The 25,490-nt window shown below is 42.6% G+C and overlaps 1 protein-coding gene and 1 pseudogene across 1 annotated transcript in view; both read left to right on the forward strand.

Annotated features, from left to right (window-relative positions):
* Positions 1–4,135: 4,135 nt before the first annotated feature.
* The window catches only part of Atad2 (ATPase family AAA domain containing 2), a 43,188-nt gene continuing 21,833 nt past the window's right edge, over positions 4,136–25,490 (forward strand). Inside the window, exons 1-12 of the mRNA XM_051159639.1 lie at positions 4,136–4,468; positions 10,910–11,058; positions 11,981–12,030; positions 13,766–13,931; positions 14,552–14,654; positions 15,899–15,986; positions 17,529–17,675; positions 19,316–19,433; positions 21,678–21,782; positions 23,148–23,256; positions 23,962–24,077; positions 25,092–25,266. Coding sequence (XP_051015596.1) covers positions 4,292–4,468; positions 10,910–11,058; positions 11,981–12,030; positions 13,766–13,931; positions 14,552–14,654; positions 15,899–15,986; positions 17,529–17,675; positions 19,316–19,433; positions 21,678–21,782; positions 23,148–23,256; positions 23,962–24,077; positions 25,092–25,266 — 1,503 coding nt within the window. The 5' untranslated portion in view covers positions 4,136–4,291. The remainder of the gene's footprint in view (positions 4,469–10,909; positions 11,059–11,980; positions 12,031–13,765; positions 13,932–14,551; positions 14,655–15,898; positions 15,987–17,528; positions 17,676–19,315; positions 19,434–21,677; positions 21,783–23,147; positions 23,257–23,961; positions 24,078–25,091; positions 25,267–25,490) is intronic.
* Positions 14,700–15,632, forward strand: LOC127201765 (ADP-ribosylation factor-like protein 4A; annotated as a pseudogene).

The following is a 25,490-nucleotide window of genomic DNA, read 5'->3' on the forward strand; positions in this document are numbered from 1 at the left end:
TCCAAACAACTAAACATGCCTTTTTGTCTGTTACCACTTTATTGCTTCAACTTGAATACTCACTTCAATAAAGGCTTTGTGGGGAAAAAAGTAATTAAACATCTCTTGGATTCATATAACGTGAGCTTGAAGCTAAGCTTTCTCAGTAGAAGGATGCAAACATTGCAAGGGGAAGAGGACCCCCTGCAGCTCCCAGAGGGAACCAGACCTGGTTATGTTATCACCACAACCTCCAGTGGACTCAGCCAGGGACACAGGCCCAGAATTTGATCCCCTTGTGACCTTGAAGGTTTAGCTTTTCTTCAACCCTCTGGACACAGAAACACGGAACTTGAGGAAGCCTGCTTGCAGTTGTCGGTGAACAGCAGGGTCACACAGTGGCTTTCTGGCCTCTTTCCTCTCTCTCTAGCACTCTTGCCCCAGGCACTGTGGGAATCAGCTCTGCTGCTCCTCATTTTCCCCTCATCTGCCCCACATACCACCCAACCCCACCCACACTCCTACACACCATGTTCTAGGGGTTGCCTGTCTGCCCAGCCAACTGCACATCATCCCACACTGGTCACACTAACAAACTGATCTCCCTTCTCATAGCCGACCTGAGCCTTGCTCAACAAATAGGAACCAGTTTCAAGCTTGTACTTGAAACTGTCTCTGTTTTGTAGTTACTTTCTATATTCAACTGCTGCCTAACCTGTGATTGTCTCCTATTGTTTTTAATTTATCTGTATTATCAGTATTATCAGTATGGCCAGCTAGCAATCAATCAAGACACAGACACTTGTTATATTTTAAAATAGCCGGGTGTGGTGGCACACGCCTTTAATCCCAGCACTTGGGAGGCAGAGGCAGGCGGATCACTGTGAGTTCAAGGCCAGCCTGGTCTACAAAGTGAGTCCAGAACAGCCAAGGCTACACAGAGAAACCCTGTCTTGAAAAACAAAACCAAAAAGGAAAAAAAGAAAAACAAAATGAGTCCAGGACAGCCAAGGTTACACAGAGAAACCCTATCTTGGAAAACCCAAAAACAAAACTTAAATAAAGTAAAATAGCCTTAGTTAACCTAAGGCAGGGTGGACATTAATCCCCTAAACTACTTTTATAATGGGACAGGTCTGGGATACCTGCCCCAATCTCATGTCATTTGTTTTTAATAATGTCTATCAAGTTATTTTTTATTTATAATTTTAAATATTTGTTAATGTTTTTTATCTGGGCCAATTATTTTTATCTATGTTGGCCATGCTCTTTTCTTTTTTAGCTAACCCATGGTGGCCTTTGTTTGTTTGTTTGTTTGTTTGTTTGTTTTGGTCCTCCCCAGAATTTTTTTTTTTCTCCAAGCCCCATCTTTTTTTTTTGGTCCTGTCTAGGTGGGATGGTTTTTTATTAATCAAAAGGTGGGTCACAGAGACAGCAAGTAGTAATTAGCATCAAAATACATCAGACCATTCCCCAACAGTCTCCTGAGTATTTTAGAGTACCTGTGCCAAGGTGGTGGTGATGCAGGGTCTCCTGTAGCCCACATTAGCCTTGAACATACCGTATAGTCAAGGATGGCCTTGACTTTCCTTCTTGCTGGACCTCCTGGCTGTTAGAATTCCAGGCACACATCACCATCCCTAGACTTCGAACATAACTGGCAGCAGGTTCTACCAGTTAATAAATGTGCCCTTGAGCAAATTACTTCTCCACCACCCTACTCCCTGGGCCTTAGTTTCCATATCTGTAAAATGAAGTTAAGAATGCTATTATCTAAATAGATTTGCTACAAGGAGTGAGTTTGTGTACAGAGAGCACTTAGTAGGTGCTGGCTGGCGCATAGTGTTGTAAGTCATGGTTATTTGAAGCATGGTCCTCCCATGGAGATTTCAAGACTCGGCTGTGTCCTTCCTGATAGTTCCTTTGAGAGCCACTGAGACACTTCTGAATTGCAGAAGGGAGGGGAAGGCATCCTACTGACACAGCGGTTAGAAACTACATTAATGGTTGATGTTTTGTCTTGTGGCTCAGTACACTATACAATATCATGTGACTCAGTACACTATATAATAAACAACTGCATCACTTTGAAATTGTGATCATAATTCTCATATCTCTGAGTAAGGCTAATCATTGTGAATGGCATAAGTCTCTTTTTATTAGTGTGCAAGTGGATGGAGATATAGCTCAGTTGCTAGAATGGTTACCTACTGTGCAAGAAACCCTTGATTTAATTGTCAGTACCACATAAAATAGGTGTGATGGTACAGATGTGTAATCCCAGGAGATTATTTAACTAACACACCACACACACACACACACACACACACACACACACACACACACACATTTGCTTTGTTTTGGTGGGTTTTGTTTTGTTTTGTTTTGTTTGAGACAAGATTTCTCGTGTAGCCCTCGGCTTTCCTGGAACTCGCCCTGTAGACCAGGCTGGCCTGAACTGACAAAGAGAGATCTGCCTGCTGCTGCCTCCTGAATACTGGGATTGGAGATGTGCACAAGCATGGCCAGCCACAGAAACTGTTTATGAAGAGAGAGAGCACCTCAACTCAAAATGGGCCAGAGCTGCAAAGGTTAGAAACTCAATGGTATCTGTTCCTATCAAAATGGGACATTTATATGTCACTTGTTTTATAAAGCTTAAAAAAAAAAAACCACTGCCAAACGGGCTCTGTATTATCTAAGAATGACAGCTATTTACCCACTGCCTGGACAGCCACCTGGACTACTCCAGGGTGATCTCAACACTTTGTTTGCAGCAGAGGTTGTCAGTCTTTCACCACCAGCTCCCACACAGGACTGCTCAGTCTTCTGTCAGACTCAGATCTGTCAGGTGGAGGAGGACTTTGGAGCAGTCAACCAATGTCCAGTTTGGACAGGACTCTGGTGTGTGTGGGGGTGAGGCATGGGGCGGTTCTTGGCCAGGTGGTCAGTTACCACCCTTGAAGCAGGTCCAGGTGGACTTCATTACTGTTCATCTTCTTTTGGAGACAGCTGGTATGTTTGTCTATCAGGGGAAATCTTTTTCATTAAACACCTAATGCACCATAATTAGTAGACCTCTTTGATGGGTTTGAGAACCATCGTTTAAATTTTTTCAATACTTCATTTTTCTGTTATGTATATTGGTGCCTTAACTATATGTATGTCTGTGTGAGGGTGTCAGATCCCCTGGAACAGGAGTTACAGACAGCTGTGAGCTGCCATGTGGGTGCTGGGATTTGAACCCAGGCCCTCTGGAAGAGAAGCCGGTGCTCTTAACTGCTGAGCCATCCATCTCTCCAGCCTCTCCATCATTTAATCTATTAAGTATACCCGATTTTCCCCCACTTTGGTTTTCCAGAGACAGGGTTTCTCTGCATAGCTCTGGCTATCCTGGACTTGCTTTGTAGACCAGGATGGCCTCAGACTCACAAAGATCTACCTGCCTCTTCATCCACCCAGTGCTGCCACCACACACCTGTTTTTAGTTACTTGCTTTATGTTTACCTTTGACAACATATACAGAAGGCTAACGTCCCTGTAAATGAATGACATTTGTACTTAGCATGACTACAAGCAGATCTGAGCACATTAAAGAATTTGATCACTTATAAGGTGACTGACTATTAACGTGGGTGTCATAATTATCCTTAACAGTTTATAGCAAGTTAGTAGCTATTGCCAGTTCTTTTAGCTCTCATTTAAAGACCATTAAACTTTCTTTCGGGTAGTTTATTTTCATTAATTCATTAATAAAAACCTCTTCAGCCTCAAAGTCAAACCTATCAAGGCAAAGTGCTTGGGTTAATGACTTTTTATTTTTTTATTTTATTTATTTATTTGTTTATTTTGCGTTTGAAGCTTTGGACGGCAGAAAGCAGCCGGCAGGTGGCCAAAGGGGCCTTCCGCATTCACGCGCCAAAATTCCAAACAAGACGCTGCACCGCTCTCGCCGTGTCCTTCCACTGAAGACGGAGAGCCGGAACTACAGAAGGAAGAAAGAAGTCTCAAACTCCTGTTAGGTTCCAGTCACCGTTTGCATGACTCCCTATTCACCTCCGTATAGGCTTCAGCGCTCTACAGATGGGAGGAGTTTCGGGTTTGTCGGTCTCGGGGAGGCGTGGGGGGCGTGGCCCGCGGAGGAGGAGGCGTGGCCCGCGGCGGAGGGATTCCGCGCGCATACGCTTCGGCTGCTGGGCGCGCAGTTTGTGGCGCCAGAATTCAGAGCGCGGGAGCGCCTGAGGAGCATCCTCCGGGGCTCAGGACCTCTCTTCCCTCTGGCCACGGGTTCCGGCTTCTACAGCCGGACACGATGGTGGTCCTCCGCAGCAGCCTGGAGCTGCACAATCGCTCCGCCACCTCTTCGGCCACCGACCCTTTGGACTTATCGAGCGACTTCCTCAGCCTGGAGGACAGCGGCCGGAGGCGGTCCGGCTTGACCCGAGCCGCGGAGAAATCTAGGGTGCCCACGGCGGCGGCGGCCAAGGGCGTGAGTACCGGCCTGGGTCGGGGACCCCCCTCGGGCCCTGGGTGGAAGAGACGCCCTGAGGGGCGGGGGGGACCGGCGGTCTGAGGGCACGCGCGCGCCGTGCAGGGTTGGTGAGCGGTCGCGGACCCGCTGAATGGAAGGTTCCGGAGAGACGGAGCTGGCTGGCGGCGGGCTGGACAGTTGGTCGCCACCTCTTTCTACGCAAGAGGAGAAAACCGAGGCCCGCCGGAGCTGAAGCGCTGCGTAGGGCCAAGCTGAGGTGGTTTGGGCCGTCCCCGTCTCCCTGTCGTCTCTTCCACCCCCCTCCCCCGTCATGCCCCCCCCGCCCCGCCCCCGCGCGCCGGTTCCATTCCCGGTTCCCGTCAGTCAGGGGAGTGCGACCCGAGGTTGCTGACTTGCTTGTGCGCGTGCACATCAACATTTTAAGGGGGTGCGGGCACAGATGGTAACTCTGATTCCATTGACCTCCCTTTACGGTCCAGGGACTTGGGGGTGGGGGGGTGGGGGGGTTCCATCATAAGACCTCCGCGAAGTCAAGTATCAGGTTGCATAACGTGGAGGGACAGACAGCACCACTTCGTGTGCACTTCCGTTATGCCTCATGGCGAGCCTTAGGGGAACCGTAGTGATGGTATCAGTGTGACAGACGAAGAAATGGACTCCAGAAAAGTAAACAGAAAGTGGTTTGAAAGTTCTGACATTGGAACTCGGATTTTTTTTTTTTTTTTTTTCCTTTCCTGGGCTGGCACTCCAGGCTGCAGTTTTAGTACCTATGGGGAGGTTCGCAAAGGATACGTAGAGACCTCGCACCAAATGCTTCTTGCCTATCTCAAAGACAGGATCGATTTTTGAAGGGCAAGAGTTACCGAAAGCGGTAGGGGTGGGCTTGTTGCAGTGAGGGGCACTTTGGGAGTAGGAAAAATAGGACGGGAGAAGCTGGTCAGGAGCCTGGAAGTCAGTCTCAGTGACAGGAGTGCTGTGGTGGGAGTGACGCAGCAGTGTCCCTTTAGTTCAGACGATGTCAGTCTTGTATTAAGGTCATTATATAAAGTGAGTGCCTTGTAGACCGACGGCTATGTTTCCGTGGAACTGGCATGAAACTATAGTCGTTGTTGTTGTTGCTTTTAAACTCTGAAGTTGCTGCTTCTAAATTGAAAATCCTGACCTTTCGGGATGTGTTTCTCAGTCAGGTACAGGAATTGGCAGAGATGTGGGTCAGGAAACATTTCTTATTTAAAATTACAAGCCAGTCCTCTTTACAAGATATTTTACTCTGCTCTCTGTTCTAGCAATTGCAACCTTTCTAGGACATCTGTAATCTGGTTTTTGTTTGTTTGTTTTGGTTTTTGGAGACAGGGTTTCTCTGTGTAGCCTTGGCTGTCCTAGACTATCACTTTGTAAACCAGGCTGGCCTTGAACTCACAGTGATCCCTCTGCCTCCGGAGTGCTGGGATTAAAGGTATACACCAATCTCCTGATTTTGTAATTTATATTTTTACCAATTTTTATTCTGTTAGCACTGTATTCTAGAACAGAAAATGGCACATAGTACAGTATTTATTTTTGCTTATCATTATTCACAAAGAAATTAACTAGGCCTGATGTACAGACACCATGTCGTATATACTATATGAGCCCTTGAGGTACATACAACAGCCTGTTATGGGGTGAAGAGAATTGTCTCTGGGCCTGAGTTTACAGTAAACAGGGTTTCTCTGTGTAGACCAGTCTGGTCTCGAACTCAGAAATCTGTTTTCCAAGTGCTAGGATTAAAGGTGTTCACCACCACCTGGCCACATTATCTTTCTGAAACAAAATATTCTTCCTTTCTGTAAATCAATCTACTTTTGTAGATCTTCTAATTAGAGGTTAATTAGGGAGTGTCATATTGGATTTAAAGAAAGGATTAGTCCTCAAGAATGACCGTCATGTTATAAAACTCCATCAATAACAGGAATGAGATAGCTTTGTAATTGAGTTTTCTAATGTGGGGGCTTCATATTAATTCCTTATCTTTAAGTCAAATATGTTAAAAAAAAAAAAAACTTAATTCTCTGCTTACCTTAGTATTTGAATATTTCCTAATTCCCTGTCCCATATTTATCAATAGATGGTAGAAATGGTACTCCTTCTTATGGTTATATTTACTCATTCTAATTTGTTAATTTGGTTTTTCTTGGTTTAATATTGGAGACTGGCCTGTAAATTCTGAAGGTGCTGAGAGTGACCCATAACTACATATTATTTTATTTTATTTTTTTTTTTTGACTTCCAGCAGGTTAGTTCTCATGTGCATTGACTAGATTTTTCAGTGTAGTAGTGGGCACTTAAGCTACCAGTGTGTGTGTGTGTGGCATTTGTTTGATGAATCCTCAGCCTCCTTACCCTTTTTGGACAAATGTGGGCACAGTATGGAACACCCCTTATTCTTTTTGTTTGTTTGTTTTTGTTTTGTGACAGGGTTTCTCTGTATAGCCTTAGCTGTCTGGGACTCGCTTTGTAGGCCGGGCTGGCCTTGAACTCACAGCCATCCACCTGCCTCTGCCTTCCGAGTGCTGGGACCAAAGGTGTGGGCTACCACACCCGGCCCCTCCCTTATTCTTTACTGAGCCTGTTATCAGTGCACATCTGAAGTCTTCATCCCATTCATGGCAAATTTGTAGATTTCTTGGAGTGCCTGGGGGCACTCTTGTTGAAGCCCACTCCATGGAAGTGCTTATGAAACTGATGGTGTATTCTCAGGTCACCACCATGTCCATGGCCGAGCTTCTTTGCAGAAGCCATTCTTCCCAGCCCAAGCTAGAAAGCATTTTTGTTAGCCAGGCACAGTGGCACTCGCCTTTACTCCCAGCGCTCGGGAGGCAGAGGCAGGCGAATGGCTGTGAGTTCAAAGCCAGCCTGGTCTACAAAGTGAGTCCAGAATAGGCAAGGCTACACAGTTAAGGATGGATAGTAGAACACGTGTGTGTGGGGAGGGGGGTGTGTGATTGAATTGTATGTTAATTTTAGATTGTATTTACCTATACTCTTTCTGTAGGGTTTTGAGTAAGCTAGGCAAGTACTACAATACCAAACTCTCACAGTCCATAGTTCTCACTATGTAGCCCTGGCTACCTATGTAGGTAGACCAGGCTTACCTAGAACTCTTAGAGGTCTGCCTGCCCCTGTCTCCCAAGTGCTAGGTTGAAAGGTGTACACCACCACGCCCAGCTGTTTGTTTTTTGAGACAGGGTTTTACTGATAACTAGGCTGGACTTGAACTCTGAAGTCTAAGCAGTCATTGAACATGTAGTCTTCCTGTTTTGGCTTCCTGTATAGCTGGGATTACAGGGCTGGGGCACTAGGCCCAATGTATTTACTTACACATCCATACGCCGTTAGGTAAAGTAGATGTGCTGCAATATGTAAAGGTGTGTGTGTGCATGATTTCATTTTCTTTTTGAGACAGGGTTTCTCTGTATAGCCTTGGCTTTGTAGACCAAGCTGGCCTCTGCTTCCCTGAGTCCTGGGATTACAGGCATGCACCACCATGCCTGGTGTATTATGCGGTTTTTGGTAATTTTTTGTTTATTTAAATATCTGGAAAAACACTTAAACTCAATACTAATTTGTGAACCATGTGTAAAATTTGTTTTGAATTATAGTAAGAGCCTGGTGTAGTGGTGTGCACCTGTACCTAACAGATAGAGGCCGTAAGATCAGTTTAAAATCATCCTCTGCTTCATATGAAGCCAGCCTAGGCTACTTGAGACCTTTTGTTCTTATTTTTATTTTTTTAAGTAAATAAAAATAAAAAGTATAATGTGTTAAAAGCTTGAGTGGGGAGTCTTACATAGAGTGGGGAATGCACTTGTGTGGTTAGGTAACACAACACAAGTCTTCACTGAGCATGGCCAGAGCAGGAAAACCTAAAGAGCTAAAACAGATTTGATAGGTAAATTGGGTGCTCTGGAAGAGCAGTCAGTGCTCTTAACTACTGAGCCATCTCTCCAGCCCCTTCTATTGCTTTTTTAATAACTTAACAAGCTACATTATTTTTTATGCGGGACAGTTGTGGAGGTCAGAGAACAACCTAGGTAAGACTTTTACCATGTGGGCCCTGGGGATTGAACTCAGGTTGTCTGGTTCTGTAGCAAGTATCTACTTCCTGAGTCATCTTGACAGCCCCACACTGCATTTACCTACTCTTCTGGGAAAGGATGGTTGGGAGGGTCCCATTTGGCTGTTTTAATATTGTGTTGTGACCGTGGATGTGTTGTATCTGACTGATACTTTCCTTTGGATTTATCCCCAAAAGTGGGATCTCTTCTTTCATCTTTCTTTCTTTCTTTGTTTTTTTTTTTTTTTTTTTTTTTTAAGACTGTTTCTCTGTGTAACCTTGGCTGTCCTGAAACTCACTATGTAGACCAGGCTGACCTTGGTTTCAGGTCTCAGAGATTTGCCTGTCTCTGCTACCCAAGGGCTGGGATTAAAGGCATGTGCCACCAGTGTCTGGCTGTGTGTTTCATATTCTCTCTCTCTCTCTCAGTTTTTTTGGCATAGGGTTTCTCTATTACACAGAGCCCTGGTTGTCCTAGATTCTCTTTATAGACCAGGCTGGCTTTGAACTAACAGATTCATGTGCCTCTGCCTCCTGAGTGCTGGGATCAAAGACGTCCTGGCTTCTGGTGTGACATCTTTTATTGTTAAGGAACCACCACACTGTTTTTCATTCTCGCCAACAATATGTATTTGCTCCTGTTTTGACAATTTTTCACATTCTTTTGGGGGGCTGCTTTTTTCTTCCTGGCTTTTCAAGACAGGGTCTTGCTTTTTAAGGTGTGTGTGTGTGTGTGTGTGTGTGTGTGTGTGTGTGTGTGTGGCCTTGGCTATCCTTGAATTTGGGGATATCCTTGTCTCTGCCTCCCACATGCTGGAGTTAAAGAAGTGCGCTGTCACCATGCCTGGAGGGCATGCCATGGAGGGAGGAGGGTACATATTCTAATAAGAGTAAGGTGAGGCTGGGCATGGTGGCGCACGCCTTTAATCCCAGCACTCGGGAGGCAGAGGCAGGCAGATCGCTGTGAGTTCCGGCCAGCCTGGTCTACAAAGTGAGTCTAGGACAGCCAAGGCTACACAGAGAAACCCTGTCTCAAAAAGCCAAAAAAAAAAAAAAAAAAAAAAAGTAAGATGATAAGGCCAGTTGTGGTGACCTACACTTACACTACACCTTTAAACTCAGTACTTGGTGGGCAGTGGGCAGAAGCTGGCAGATTTCTGTCAGTTTAAAGGTAGCCTGGTCTACAAGTTGAATCTAGGACACAGAGTCTGTCACACAGAGAAACTGTCTCAGAAAAGAGACAGAGAGTAATGTATTATTGTGGCTTGGATTTTGAATTTCAGGAATGACTAAGGATGTTAAGCATATTTTCATATGTTAGCTATCTATATTGTCTTTGGAGAAATATATATATATATATATATATATATATTGCATTCCTTTGCTCATTAAGATTTTGATATTGAAAGAGTCGTTATTGCTGGGCGTGGTAATGCACACCTTTAATCCCAGCACTCAGGATGCAGAGGCAGGTGGATCGCTGTGGGTTCCAGGCCAGCCTGGTCTACAAAGTGAGTCTAGGATAGCCAAGGCTACACAGAGAAACCCTGACTGGAAAAGAAAAGAAGAGAAATATTAGTTGTCTTGAGGCTGGAAAGATAATTTAGTAGTTAAGAACACTTAATGTTCTTGCAGAGAACCTGGGTACAATTCCCAGCACCCATATGGTGGCTCACAGCTATCTGTAACTCCAGCTCCAAGGGATCCAACTTGCTTTTTTGGCCTCCAGAGGAATCAGACACAGGCAGGCAAGATACTGGTTAGAAAATAAAACTTAAAAAAGAAAGGAAAGAAGTATCACTCCATTGTAGCTCTTTTTGATATGTAAATTTTATTTTAATTTTGATTTCTGTGGATGTGGTGTGTACACATGAGGGAATCAGGACAACTTGCAAGCGTTTATTCTCTCCTTCCACCATGAGTCTTGGGATTTTAATTCAGGTCTTCGGGCTTGGAGGCAGGTTCCTCACCACTGAACTGTCTAGCTGGCCGTATTTACTCTCTGTTCCGGATATCCCATTTCAGCCTCACACTCGGGCTCTGTATAAAGCGGGGATGATCCTAGTGCCTCCCATCTCCCATTACCCCAAGTGCCGGGATTGCAGGCATTCACCACCCGCCATGTCTGGCGGTAAATTCTGTATTTGCAGCTTCACAGCCTGCTTGTAGTGAAATAATTGTTTGTTTTGATTTATTGTTTCTTGGGGAGATTAAAAAAAAAAATCATCCCGTACTAAAAGCAACTGTTTGTTAACTTGTAATCAGAGGAAACTCTAAGCACTTAATGTTGGTCTTAACTAAAGTAAAACTCACAACAGCTTTTTTTTTTTTTGTTCTTAAAGGGTGGATCCTCAGTTAAGGGAGCTGAAATCTACCACAAAAAGCGTTCTTTAAGGTCTTTGAGCAAAAAAGCACAGATTTCTTCAGATTCTAGTTTTGATAAGAGTATGGACGGAACACAGAAACACTCGAATGGCAGACATTTCACAAGGTATTACTTGATTTTTCTGTTTGGCTAAGAATTAATAGCCAGTGTGGGAGCTCACACTTATAATTCCAGCACTTAGAAAGGTGAGTCAAGATGGAACTGGAGAAATTGCTTAGCAGCTAAGAATGCTTCCAGCTCTTCCAGTGGACCCAGATTCAATTCCCAGCGCCTGTGTCAGATGTCTCACAGTAGTCTGGAACTTAAGCCCCAGGTGATCAACACCTTCTAGACTCCATATGCATAAATACCTGTAATTAAAAATAAATAAAAATGAAGGCTAAAGCAGAAGTATTGCTATTAGTTCAAGACGAGCCTGAGCTACAATATGAGACTGTCTTAGGGATTCCATTGCTGTGAGAGACACCATGACCTCAGCATCTCTTAAGGACATTTAATTAGGGCTGGCTTACAGCTTCAGAAGTTTAGTCCATTAACATCATGGCAGGAAGCATGGCAGCATCCAGGCAGACATGGTGCTGGAGAAGGAGCTGAGAGTTCTACATCTTGGTGCATAGGCAGCAGAAGGGGACTGTGTGCACCACACTGAGCATAGCTTGAGCATGTATAGCCTCAAAGCCCACCTCCACGGTGACACTCCCTCCAACAAGGCCATACCTCCTAATAGTGCCATTCGCTATGGGCCAAGCCTTCACACACATGAGTCTGTGAGGCCAGACCTATTCAGATCACCACAGAGACCCTGTCTCAAACAAAACAAGAACAAGAACAAATGGGTTTGTCATTGAATTCAAAACAGACTTTTGTTTAGCCGTAGCATAGAAATATTTTCAATGTTTTTTGGGTTTTAAGTATCTGAGTATCTTGCTTTCTTGACTTACTTAACTTTCCACCTTAGTTTGTCATAAAGAATGTAGAATTTAAGCATCTGTCTATTTTAATCCATTTAGCATATTTTTCATAATAGGCAATTGGCTCGACAGCAAGCTGATAAAAAAAAGGAAGAATGCAAAGATGGTAAGTTGTGTTAACAGCACTTCAGCTATTTATTTATTTATTTATTTATTTATTTATTCTTATTTATTGAGATGGGGCTTCTGTGTGTAACCAAGCCCTGGCAGTCCTGGATTCACTTTGTAGGCCAGACTGGCCTCGAACCCCCAGAGACCAGACCTGCCTTTACCTCATGAGTGCTGGGATTAGAGGGATGCCCCACCACACCTGGCACATTTCAGCCTTTTAAAGCCTGTGACTCATAATGTGTGTAGGTTTACTACTAAAGCCCATGCACTAATGTGTGCATAAAGTGTGTGGTTTGTTAGGTTTGACCTGAGTGGTCCAGGCTATTTGACTTTCTTTCTTTCTTTCTTTCTTCTTTCTGTTTTTGTTTTTAGAGACAGGGTTTCTCTGTGTAGCTCTGGCTGTCCTGGAACTCACACCAGGCTGGCCTCAAACTTACAGAGATCCACCTGTCTCTACCTCCCGAGTGCTGGGATTGAAGGTATGTGCCACTACAGCCCAGCGATGATTTTCATTCATTATAACAGGCATGGTATGTAAATGAAGGCATCATAGTAATAGAGTAAAAATAACCTTTACTCCTAAAAGTTTCTTTAAGCTCCTGTGGTGGTTTGAATAAGAATGGCCTCTATAGGCTCATATATTTGAATGCTAAGTCACCAGGGAATAGAACTCTGGTAGAGTTAGAAGGGCTCAGAGGCGTGGCCTTGTTGCAGAAAGTGGAGTGGACTATGAGGTTTCAAAAGCCCAGTTCCGGCCTAGTGTATTGCCTTTTCTTCCAATATGGAGAAGGATACTGCTATCAGCTACTGCTCCAGCAACTCCTACATGCCGCCATGCACCCCACTATGATGATATTGGACGAAACCTCTAAAACTGTAATCAAACACCTGGTTAAATGTTTTCTAAGAGTTGCCTTGGCCGTGATGTCTCTTCACAGCAATAAAACAGTGATTAAGACACTGTTATATAATCTATCTTGGCTCTTCCAGTTCCCTTCTTGCCTTCAGATTCCAAAGTAACCACCAGTGTCTTTTTTGTTTTTTTTTTATTTCTCCTAGAGAAGGTTTCTTTGTGTAGCCCTGGCTGCCCTGGCTGTCCGGGAACTTGGTCTGTAGACTAGGCTGGTCTTGAATTCACAGAGATCCACCTGTATCTGCCTCCCCTAGTGCTGGGTTTAAAGGTATGTGCTGCCACTGCCACCACCTGGCTTGTTTTCTGCTGCTGTAGATTAGCTTGTATTACCTAGAGGTATATGTAAGCAAAATCATACAAAATATTTTACATCACTTTTTTCACTCAAAATTAATTTTGAGTATTCTCCATGTTACTACTTTTTTTGCTATGTAGGATTATATTATATGAATATACCATGATTTATCACCCAGGCTGATATTTTAATTCAGGATGTATCTGAGCTTCTTGCGGTCAGGTATTGCAGATCTCTTCAATATACCTGGGCTTATATCTTCCTCTTTCAATAGTTTTGAGCTGTTTTCAGCTGAGCTATTATAAACTGTTTTAAACTTTCTAAGTATAAGTCTTTATATGACATATCTTCTCTGAAGTGGGGTAGATCATACCATAGGTATGTTGTAACAAACTTTTTCCTTAAAAAAAGTTTAAGATGGTATAGTTTTACTGTATCAAAGTTGCTGTCCTGCTGTGCATTTTCAAGTTGTTTTGCTAATACTTATGAAATCTGTTTATATTTCTGTACATATTTATGAAGATAAAGTTGTTTCGGTTACTCACTCATTGAGGAGTAGAAACATTGTTCCAAGTACAGAACATTTGCATGAACAGAATGGAGATGTTGAAGTTCGAAGAAGTTGTAGGATTAGAAGTCGTTACAGTACTGTGAACCAGTCTGTGCTATTTGACAAGCTTATAACAAAGTAAGTAAACGTGCTTAAAATCAAAACTATGTATCTAGAACAAACTTTATCAGCGAAGAATTGTGCACTTTGCTACCACACCATCCCCCTCACCCCCCGACAAGTGTGTACCTGGCTGGCCTTGAACTCAGAACTCTGCCTCCTAAGTACTAGGATCAAAGGTGTGTGCTACACCATGGCCACCTCCTCGCCTTTCTCTCCTTAGACTTTAGGAATTGAATACTTATTTTGTTTTGTTTTGGTTTTTGGTTTTTTGAGACTGGGTTTCTCTGTGTATCCTTGGCTGTCCTGGATCTCTTTGTAGACCAGGCTGGCCTCGAACCCACAGCGATACACCTGCCTTTGCCTCCTGAGGGCTGGGGTTAAAGGTGTGCACCACCACGCCCGGCTTGAATACCTATTCCATGGTTGGCAAGGACGTGCAATACCATTGTGCTGCATCCCTGACCCCATCCTGAACATTGTACTCTATTTGATTTTTGTGAAACATGCAGGAGAATGGCTATCAGTAAGCTTTGTTGTATATGTGTTCAAATTCTTGGAAAGAAGTGTTGGAATGTTTTGCCCAAGTGGATAAATGCTCCCTTATTACTGAAATATTCTTAATAATTTTTTTAAAGCACTGCTGAAGCTGTACTTCAAAAGATGGATGACATGAAAAAGATGCGTAGACATCGAATGAAGAAACTTGAAGATTTGGGAGTGTTCAATGAAGCAGAAGAGGTGAATATATTTTTTCATTAGGTGGTGACCTAACCTATCTAGGGCATGATCCATCTATGGATAATAATTAATCATTTAGGGAGCCGTGGCCGGCAGCGAGGCTGGTGATCACCATTACCGCTGCGGGTGCGCAGCGTTGGCCGGGCTGCTGTCAGGCCAGGGTACAAACTCCCCAGCGGCTGGAAGCCGCGGGGACGGGACGACGGAGGACTGTCAGCCAGCAATCATGCAGCTGGATCACCCAGGAAGAAAAATTCTAAGGAGATAAAGGAGAACACATTCAGTTTGGGATGCCATTTGCAGCTGGAAACGGGAAATGGACTGTCAGAGCAGACGTCCATCCTGTCCAGCCTGCCGTCCTTTCAGTCCTTTCACACTGTTATTCTGGGTTTGGACTGCGCTGGGAAGACAACAGTTTTATGCAGGCTGCAGTTCAATGAATTTGTAAATACCGTACCGACCAAAGGATTTAACACTGAGAAAATTAAGGTAACCTTGGTCAATTCCAAAACAGTCACTTTCCACTTTTGGGAGGTAGGTGGTCAGGAGAAATTAAGGCCACTGTGGAAGTCATACACCCAATGCACAGACGCATTGTGTTTGTGGTGGACTCTGTCGATGTTGAGAGAATGGAAGAAGCCAAAACTGAACTTCATAAAATAACTAGGATATCAGAGAATCAAGGAGTCCGTCCCCGTGCTTATAGTTGCTAACAAACAAGACCTGAGGAACTCACTCTTTTCCTCAGAGATCGAGAAGTTGTTGTTAGCAATGGGTGAACTGAGCTCAGCGACTCCTTGGCATTTGCAGCCCGCCTGTGCAATCATAGGAGACGGACTAAAGGAAGGACTTGAGAAACTACATGAGACGATAATTAAAAGAAGAAAAATGCTGCAGCAACAGAAAAGAAGAGATGAGCGGCGGTGCCTTCTGTGCGGGTGTGGAATAGGTTTCCTTGGCCTGGTTCTGACAAGCTGAAGAGCGTCTGCAGCCTGGTTTGCCAGTCTGCCCTCCTGGACGCTATTAAAGCTTTGTTTTGTTGAACTATCAGATACCCAACTCTGTTGTCTTGTGGAAGATGAGTAGATGCAGTGCTTCTTAAAGTGGTCTCTTCTCCCTGACCCATAAATGTTTTGGCACTACCATTTTGGGAAGCCAAAAAAAGGCTTAAAAATAATTAGAAGTTTTTAATTTTTGTGTGAGCATAGACTAAGTATTAATGGATTTTATTTAAACATTTGTAGAACAATCTTAAGATGTACACAAGAGGAAGACGAAAAGCTATTCAACAAGCTGATGAAGAAACAACTGATAACCAAGATGGCAGTGCGGGTTAGTTTTTTGTCTTTTTTTTTATTATTATTATTTATTGTATATGTATATGTATATGAGTACTTTATCATTAGATCACATTATAGATGGTTGTGAGCCACCACGGGGTTGCTGGGAATTGAACTCAGGACCTCTGGAAGAGCAGACGGCACTCTTAACCACTGAGCCATCTCTCCAGCCCCAGTTTTTTGTCTTCTAATCTTATGTTTTCTGGCTTCAAATTTAAGTAATTTTAACTTAGTAGGAAATAGCTTTCTAACTTAGACTGTGGAATTTATTGTAGTTTGAGGTGATTATAATTTAAAAGGAAGCTGGTTAGGTGGCACACACCTGTAATCCCAGCACTCAGGGAGGCAAAGGCAGACGAATGTCTTGAGTTTGAGGCTAGTCTGATCTACAAAAGGCTACACAGAGAAACCCTGACTCAAAAAAAACAGAACAAAACAAAAAAATAATTTAAAAGAAGTTTTTACAATAATTAGTTTGCTTGTATAATAAAACTACAGATAGCTCATTATATATCTATATTTTAAAGCGATTAAAGTTAATTTTACTACTGTATTTGAGAGTTAATCTATTTTTTAAGTTAAAAACTTTTAACTTTATATTTATATTTATATTTAAACTTTATATTTTAAATGTTGGTAGAGGCTATCTTACTATTATCATAAATATATTTGTCAAACTTATGTAATCCCATAGCCAGAGCACTAGGACAGTAGTGAGCCACCATGTAGGTGCTGGGAATCGAACTCAGGACCTCTGGAAGAACAGCCAGAGCTCTAAACCACTGAATCATCTCTCTACCTCATCCCCACCCTGCTTCTAAGGGTGGTTGTTTTGGTTTTGTTTTGTTTTGTTTTTTTGGTTTGGTTGGTTCGTCGGTTGGTTTGGTTTTGGTTTTTTTTCAAGACAGGTTTTCTCTGGGTAGCCTTGGCTGTCCTGGACTCACTTTGTAGACCAGGCTGGCCTCGAACTCACAGTGATCCACCTGCCTCTGCCTCCCATGTGCTGGGATTAAAGGCGTATAATTTTTACTTTAACTTTGAAAAATTCTTACTGTTGCAAATTCTTTCTATGAATAATTGAAAAGTAGATATTTCTTTTTTTCTTTTTCTTTCAGTTTTTCGAGACAGGGTTTCTCTGTGTAGCCGTGACTGTCCTAGACTTACTTTGTAGACCAGGCTGGCCTGGAACTTACATCGATTCTCCTGCCTCTGCCTCCCAAGTGCTGCGATTAAAGGCATGCGCCACCATGCCCGGCTCAGATATTTCTTTTGTAAAATTTTCATTACATTAATTTTGAGGGTAGTGGTAAGAGTTGAGTATATGTGGAAGTCAGGATAATTTGCAGGAGTTGGTTCTCTGGCTCTATGGGTCCTGGGAATGGAACTCAAGTTTGTTAATCGAGTGCCTGAGACATCTCACTGGCCTCCTACATATATTATTTTATTTTTAAAATTTTAATTTATTATAATTTATTCATATTGCATCCCGAATGTTATCCCCTCACTTGTATCCTATTTCTATTCTTAATCGTAGAATCCTCTGAAGAGGGTGAAGAGCAAGAGGATGATGATGGTGAAGATGATGAAGATGAAGAAGAAGAAGATGAAGAAGAAGATAATCAAAAACGGTACTATCTAAGGCAGAGAAAAGCAACTGTTTACTACCAGGCCCCACTGGAAAGTAAGTACTGCAAATGATCTTTCAGGAGAAAGATTTGTATTGCCTTATCTTTTCTGTCCTTCTTTTTTTCTTTTCTTTTTTCTTTTTTTAAGATTTATGTTTGTGTTTATAGTATTCTGCCTGCATGCACCTGCAGGCCAGACGAGGGCATCAGATCTCATAGATGGTCATGAGCCACCATGTGGTTGCTGGGAATTGAATTCAGAACCTCTGGAAGAGCAGTCAGTGTTCTTAACCCCTGAGCCATCTCTTCAAGCCCCTATTTTTCTTTTCTTTTCTTTTCTTTTCTTTTTTTTTTTTTTTTTTCACATTTTTTATTACACTTAAGTATTCTGTGGAAGGTAGGTGTGGATGTGCACACACGCACACACACATGCTATGGTGCACATGGAGTGCAGTCAAAGACAGCTTGGAGAAATCAGTTATCTTCTACTGTGAGTCTTAGGGATCATACTTTATCTGGCAGCCTTTGTAGCAATTCCTTTACCTGCTGATTCATCTCAATAGCCCTGGTTTGTTTTGTTGTTTTGTTTTCTTAAAAAATATTTTTCACATTTTTTGTTTGTTTGTATTTTGTTTTGTTTTTCGAGACAGGGTCTCTGTGTTAGCCTTGGCTGTCCTGGATTTGCTTTGTAGACCAGGCTGGCCTCGAACTCACAGCGATCCACCTGCCTCTGCCTCCCAAGTGCTGGGATTAAAGGCACGCACCACCACGCCCAGCCCACTTTTTTTTTCTAAATGCTCATATTTCCTTTCTTGGAGACAGGATGTTTCTGCATAGCCAAGGCTGCCCTCAAACTTGGGGTGATCCTACTGCCTCCACCCTTTTGAGTCCTGGGATTATAGGCGTGGTGTCATTATACTCTGATAGTTTTTGTTTTGTTTTGTTTTTGAGACAGGGTTTCTCTGTGTAACCTTTGCAGTCCTGGACTCGCTTTGTGGACCCAGCTGGCCTCTAATGGTGATCTGTCTACCTCTGCCCAGAGTACTGGGGTGATAGGTGTACACCACTGTGCCCAGCTCTGGTAGTATTTTTTTACTCTGTTCCAAATTAGATGTAAAAGCTTGGATTGTTTATCCCATTGTCATTTCTTGTAAGGAGAGTTAAAAAGCCTTGAACAAAAAAATAACTGAGCTATTTTGAGATCTTGTGTCTTTTATATTTATAAAGATAAGATGTTTTTACATCTATTAATACTATACTTCAATTCTTGTGATCTTTTATGCACGTATAGTCATAGTGATTAAGTGTGGCTAGTGTATATTTTATTTAGTTGTCCTATACATAGTTTATACTTGTTTATTTATATGTGTCGGTTGTGAGTCTGTGTGCAGCACCTGCATGCAAGTGCCCATGGAGGCCAAAAAGAGTGTTGTATCCTCTGTAATTGGAGTTACAGGTGGCTGTAAGTCATTCAGTGTGGGTACTAGGAATGGAACTCAGGTCTTCTACAGCAAATGCTCTTAACTGCTGAGCCCCCCCCCATTGCATATTTTTAATATCAGCTCCATATATAAATGACATTAGTGAAATCTATGGATACTGGCCCTTTCCTGGAAAGTAACACCTTTGTAAACATTTAATGGACAAAATTTCTTTTTATATTTTACATTATATATGCCCATGTTTCTTTTTCTAGAACCTCGACACCAGAGAAAGCCAAACATATTTTATAGAGGCCCAGCTTCTCCTGCAAGACCAAGATACCGATTATCTTCTACAGGACCAAGAAGTCCCTATTGTAAACGAATTAACAGGTGAAGTTTGAAATAGTGATCAATTTATTGTAACATGGCAGGCCAGCATTGTGGCAGGATTCTAGAGTGTTCGGACTGTGTGCATTAATATAGAATTCTAGAATTTCACATATGGAAGAGCCTTGCTACATTTAGTGCTCTAGTCCATGACCAGTGACTGTTTGCTTTTGCTTTCATTAATAGGAAGTATTAATAGCTACTGGTAAGATAGTTTGTTCCATGGTGCCACATTGAGTAATAGATCTACTTTGATTTAGTGTGTAGTAGTTAGGCTCTATGTTAAGTATTTTACAGAGACTGTTTTACTTAGATTTCACATTTAGACTGTAGCCTTTATATACTCTCACACGCAAAATCTCCCACCACGTTAAATATTCTAAGTTATATAGCTTATGGGCTTGATCATGACACTAGCCATCTTTTTCTGGATGTTTTATAGTTTATTTCTTTTGTTTTAGAAAAAGTTGTTTATGTTTCAGTAAAGGATCTTTTATATCCCAACTGATTTTTTTTTTACATCTAAGTTTTTATAGGTAACCTATACTTATTTTCCCATCCTTAGTATAAGGCTTTCTGATAAATTAGAATAACAAAAGTTTGAGTAGTATAAATAGTGGCTTATAAAAAGAAACAACAAAAATGATGAAAAAGTCTAATTATCGGAAATAAGACTGTAGTCACAGTTTTTAGCTATTTAAACAATTCTCAGGGAGTCTAAACTATTTGATCATGTATTGGTCATGGAAAGCAGATTTCCCTCCACCCCCACCCCCCCAAGACAGGGTTTCTTTCTGTAGCCTTAGCTGTCCTGGACTTACTTTGTAGATCAGGCTGGCCTCGAACTCACAGAGATCCACTTGCCTCTGCTTTCCAAAGTGCTAGGATTACAGGTATGTGGCACCAACTTATGGCAAAGTTCTCTCCTTTCATTTCATTTTATGGGTCCCAGCAGTTAAACTCAGGTACTAAGCCTTGGTGATGGGTACTCTTCCCTTATCCTGTGAGTAATCTTGCTGAGCTTTAATTCTTTCTTGATAGCCTTTTTTTTTTTTTTTTTTTCCCCATTAAAAAGTTATCTTTAAAAAACAAACAAACAATTTTTTTTTGTTTGTCTGTTTGGTTTGCTGGGACTACAGGGATGCACCAGCACTCCCAACTGGCATTTCAAAGTCAGTGACTTCTTTTTTTGGTTTTTCAAGACAAAGTTTCTCTGTGTAGCCTTGGCTGTCCTGGACTCTCTTTGTAGACCAGGCTGGCCTTGAACTCAGAATGATCCACCTGCCTCTGCCTCCCTGGTGCTGGGATTAAAGGTGTGTGCCACCACGCCCAGCTCTTCTTTTCTTTTTGTTTTTTCGAGACGGGGGTTTCTCTGTGTAGTTTTGTCTCTCCTGGACTTGCTTTGTAGATCAGGCTGGCCTCGAACTCAGAGATCTGCCTGCCAAGTGCTGAGATTAAAAGTGTGCACCACCACATTGGCTTTTTTAAACAAAGATTTATTTATTTTATGTATGAGTGCTCTATCTGCATGTACATCAGCATGCAAGAAAAGGGCAGCAGATCACATAGCTCTCATTATAGATGGTTGTGAGCTACCATGTGGTTGCTGGGAATTGAACTCAGGACCTCTTGGAAGAACAGATAGTGCTCCTAACCTCTGAGCCATCTCTCCAGCGTGACTTCTTAGTTTCTTTCTTTCTTTCTTTTCTGAGACAGTTTCTCTGTAGCCTTGATTGTCCTGCACTCACTTTGTAGACCAGACTGGCCTCCCACTCACAGAGATCTGCCTACCTCTGCCTTCCAAGTACTGGGCTTAAAGGCGTGTGCCATCATGCCCAGCTGATTTCTTATATAAAACCTTATATGATATAAAAATGCATGTTCAGGCAGGCATAATGCCATATACCTTTACTCTTGGCACTTGGAAGGCATAGGCAGGTGGATGACTAAGTTTGAGGCCGGCCTGGTCCACATACTGTTTCAGGTCAGCCAGCACTGCACAGAGAGATTCTGTCTCAACACTAAGAAGTTAGTGCCTGTATTAACTTTTATCTTAATGTGTAACTTATGGTCAGCTCTAGCACAACCTCTTGTTTTTCTTTTCTTAATCTTGGTTGTGTCTTACCTTAAGATTTAGCCAACAAAGCTTTATTTCATTGCTTTAGAGAATAGATATTTCTGATACTTATGTCCTCTGTTCCTTTTTGCTGTTTCCCTTATCTTGATTGATATCAATTTCCCATGTAGGCGAAGGCATGCAATCCACAGTAGTGACTCTACTTCCTCTTCCTCTTCTGAAGATGAGCACTTTGAGAGGAGAAGGAAAAGGAACCGAAATAGAGCTATTAACAGGTGAGTTCTGAGCCTGGGGCTCACGCCCTTAATTCCGGCACTTTGGGCCTGAGATAGGGAGGCTTAAGAGTTCTAGGGCCAGCCTGAGCTCTGTGGTAAGCTTGATCTCAAAAAAATATTTTGGGGGAGAGAAAGTGGAATGGATGAGTTCTACATTGATGATTTATAAAACTACCAAATATTTTTAAAAATAATGTTCTTTACAATTATATATGATTGATGCATCCGTTTATGCACACATGTGTGCCATGATATGCCTGTGGAGATTAGAGGATTTGATTTAGTTGGTTTCTTCTACTGTGTGGGTTCCAAAGATTAAACTCAAGTTGTCAGGCTTGACATTACTCCTGAGCCATGTTGCCCGTCCTTGGCTAGTTCCCCCCACCCCTCGCCCCTGCTCCAACCCCTCAAGACTCTGTATAACAGAGCCCTGGCTGTCTTAGACTCTCTTTGTAGACCAGGGTGGCCTTCAACTCACTGAGATCCACCTACCTCTGCCTCCCGGCTGGGATTAAAGGCACGCGCCACCACATCCAGCTTCCTGGGATAGCTTAGTTGATTAAAAGGTTGCATCAGAGGTTAATACAAAGCGAACTCTTGCCTTACTACAAATCTCTAGTTGAAACAAATGGTAGGATAGGATGTATGGTTACTGAAACAGAAGGGTTGGGTGGTTGCCTTTTTTTTTTTTTTAAGATTTATTTATTATGTATGCAGTATTCTGCGTGCATGTACACCTGCAGGCCAGAAGAAGCCACCAGATCATATTATAGATGGTTGTCAGCCACCATGTGGATGCTGGGAATTGAACTCAGGACCTCTGGAAGAGCAGTTCAGTCCTCTTAACTGCTGAGCTGTCTCCCCAGCCCCCAACTATTGTTCTTGAGACAAGGTCTGACATACCTCAGACTGGCTCATAACTTGCTCTATTTTCTAAGTGCTGGTAGGCATCTACCACCATGCCATGCAGCACCCACATGATGTCTCTAACTCCACTTCCATATGTTATGTCATCTAAAGATGACACTGCATGTGTTCTGTAGTTACTCTCCACTTCATAATTTGAGGCAGGGCCTCTCACTGAACTAGGGTTTGTCCTTGCGGCTAACTAGCTTGCTCTGGGGATTCTTTATCTTACCTTTAGGAGCCTGAGAATATGCAGGGCCTGCCACCTCTACCCAAATTTTAATAGATTTCGAGATTGCTAAACTCTTGCCCTCTGCTTTGGCAGCAGTTTATCCATTGAGCCATTTTCCCTAGCCACAAACATTTTTTATTAATAATATTGTAACATGGAGTATAGAGAAGAGGATGATTTGATGTGTGTCTTTATATATGTGGGTGTGCGTGTGTGTTTTTTAATAGGTGCCTTCCACTAAATTTTCGGAAAGATGAAATAAGAGGGATTTATAAAGATCGAATGAAAATTGGAGCAAACCTTGCTGATGTTGATCCAATGCAACTAGATTCTTCAGTGAGTATTTTAAAATTTGTGCTAGACTTGAGGTATAATTTTGTTCACTTCACTTTTGGGTTTTTTTTTGGGGGGGGGCAGGGTTTCTCTGTGTAGCCTTGAATGTCCTGGACTCGCTTTGTAGACCAGGTTGGCCTCAAACAGTGATCCGCCTGCCTCTGCCTCTGCCTCCCAAGTGCTGGGATTAAAGGCGTGTGCCACCACTGCCTGGTGTCACTTTAGTTTTAAAGTTAAAGAAAACTTGTTTTTATTTTCTTATCAGGAACCTAAATCTTTATATATACTTTAAAAAACAAACCTTTAGGGAATTGGAGAGATGGCATCGTATTTAGAGTATTTGTTGCTCTTAGAGGGGATCTGAGTTTGATTCCCAGAATCCACGTAGTTACCTATAAAATAAACATTTTTTAAAAAAATATTGGGGGGCTGGAGAGATGGCCCAGTTTTTAAGAGCACTAGCTGATCTTCCAGAGGACCCGGGTATCGATATGGCAGCTCACAACTGTCTGTAATGCTAGTTCCTGGGGAGCTGACACACCCCCACACAGACATACATGCAGGCAAAACATCAATGCACATAAAATAAAATAAATAAGTTATTAAAAATATTTGGAATACTATTGTTAATCTATTGATGTGGGTTCATTGTGACACATAAGGCAATGCTTTAATTTTAACTCAGATCTGTGTCCTGTTTCACTGCAGGTGCGATTTGATAGTGTTGGTGGCCTGTCCAGTCACATTGCAGCTCTAAAAGAGATGGTGGTGTTTCCCTTACTTTATCCAGAAGTCTTTGAAAAGTTTAAAATTCAACCTCCAAGGTAACCTATAGATGTTTTTACTTGTAGCCACAATGTGTGCTATGCTGCTATTGTTTCTCTTGACTTCTTACAGCTTTACATTTTTTACTTAATTTGTGTGTTAGAGATGTGTGGGTGCAGGTGCACATGTAAGCATGTGGAGGCTGGAGGCAGGTGTCCGGTGTCTGCTCTGATATTTGCCTCATCGACACAGGCTCTCTCAGAGTCCAGAGCTACCAGAGCAACCAACAAGCCTTAGCAGCCCTCTTATCCCACCTCCCTCCGCCCCCGGTACTGGAGTTACAGGTGTACATGTGACTGAAGCCAGCGTTTGCATGTGTTCTGGGGATTTGAACTCAGGTACTCATGCCTATGCAGCCAGTGCTTTTGCGACTGAGCCATTTCCCCAGTCCTCTTAAGCCTTATATGCACGTGTGTGCCATCTGTGTGGGTCCCTGTGAGGCCAGAAGAGGTCATTCAGTGCCTAGAGCTGGAGTTACAGACACGTGTGAGCCACCAGACTTGGATGTTGGGAACCAAACTGGTCTGGAAGAGCATTGAGCGCCCTTAATCACAAGCCTGGGAGCCTGAGGGTCCTAGACCCACTCACTGTAAAGGGGGAAGGAGAGAACCAGCTCCACAGAGTTGTTCTCCAGTCTGTACTACTCACTGATAATTCTTTTAAATCAACACACACACGTTTTTTGTATACTTTTCCTTAAAGTACTATCCTATCCCCATAAAAACCAAGGAAGAAGCATGGGACTGTGTTGTATGGGCGCATGTGCAAGGTAAGGTAGTATACATGTGAGGTGCATGGCCAAGTAGTGAAGGACAATGTTTCAAGTAAAGGGATTTATTTAGTTTCTGTATTAATTGTACTGACAACTTCCAGTTTTAATTTATACTTTGTATATTGAAACTACTTCAATTATTTAATGTTTTTAATTAACTAAAATGGATATAAGATTGGCTCTTAACTTTTGCTTCAGTAGTCTGCTTTTTAATACAGAAAGTGCTTATCATATTTTACAGAGGTTGTTTGTTTTATGGGCCACCTGGAACTGGAAAAACGCTGGTTGCTAGAGCACTTGCCAATGAGTGCAGCCAAGGAGATAAAAGGGTGGCGTTTTTCATGAGGAAAGGGGCCGATTGTCTGAGCAAATGGGTAGGAGAATCTGAAAGACAACTACGATTGCTGTTTGATCAGGTATGATATTAAAATTACCGATTTCAGTTTGCAAATTAAAGTATTTAAGGGTTAAATTTTCTTTCCTTTTTTAATTTAATGGAAGAAAGTTTAGTTGGGCTTATGGTTCCAGAGGGATAAGAATCTATCATGGCCGAGTGTCGTGGCACATGCCTTCAATCCCAACACTCGGGGGGCGGGGGGCAGAGGCAGGTGGATCACTGTGAGTTCGAGGCCAGCCTGGT

This window comes from Acomys russatus, chromosome 17, assembly GCF_903995435.1.
Source record: "Acomys russatus chromosome 17, mAcoRus1.1, whole genome shotgun sequence".
NCBI lineage: Eukaryota > Metazoa > Chordata > Mammalia > Rodentia > Muridae > Acomys > Acomys russatus.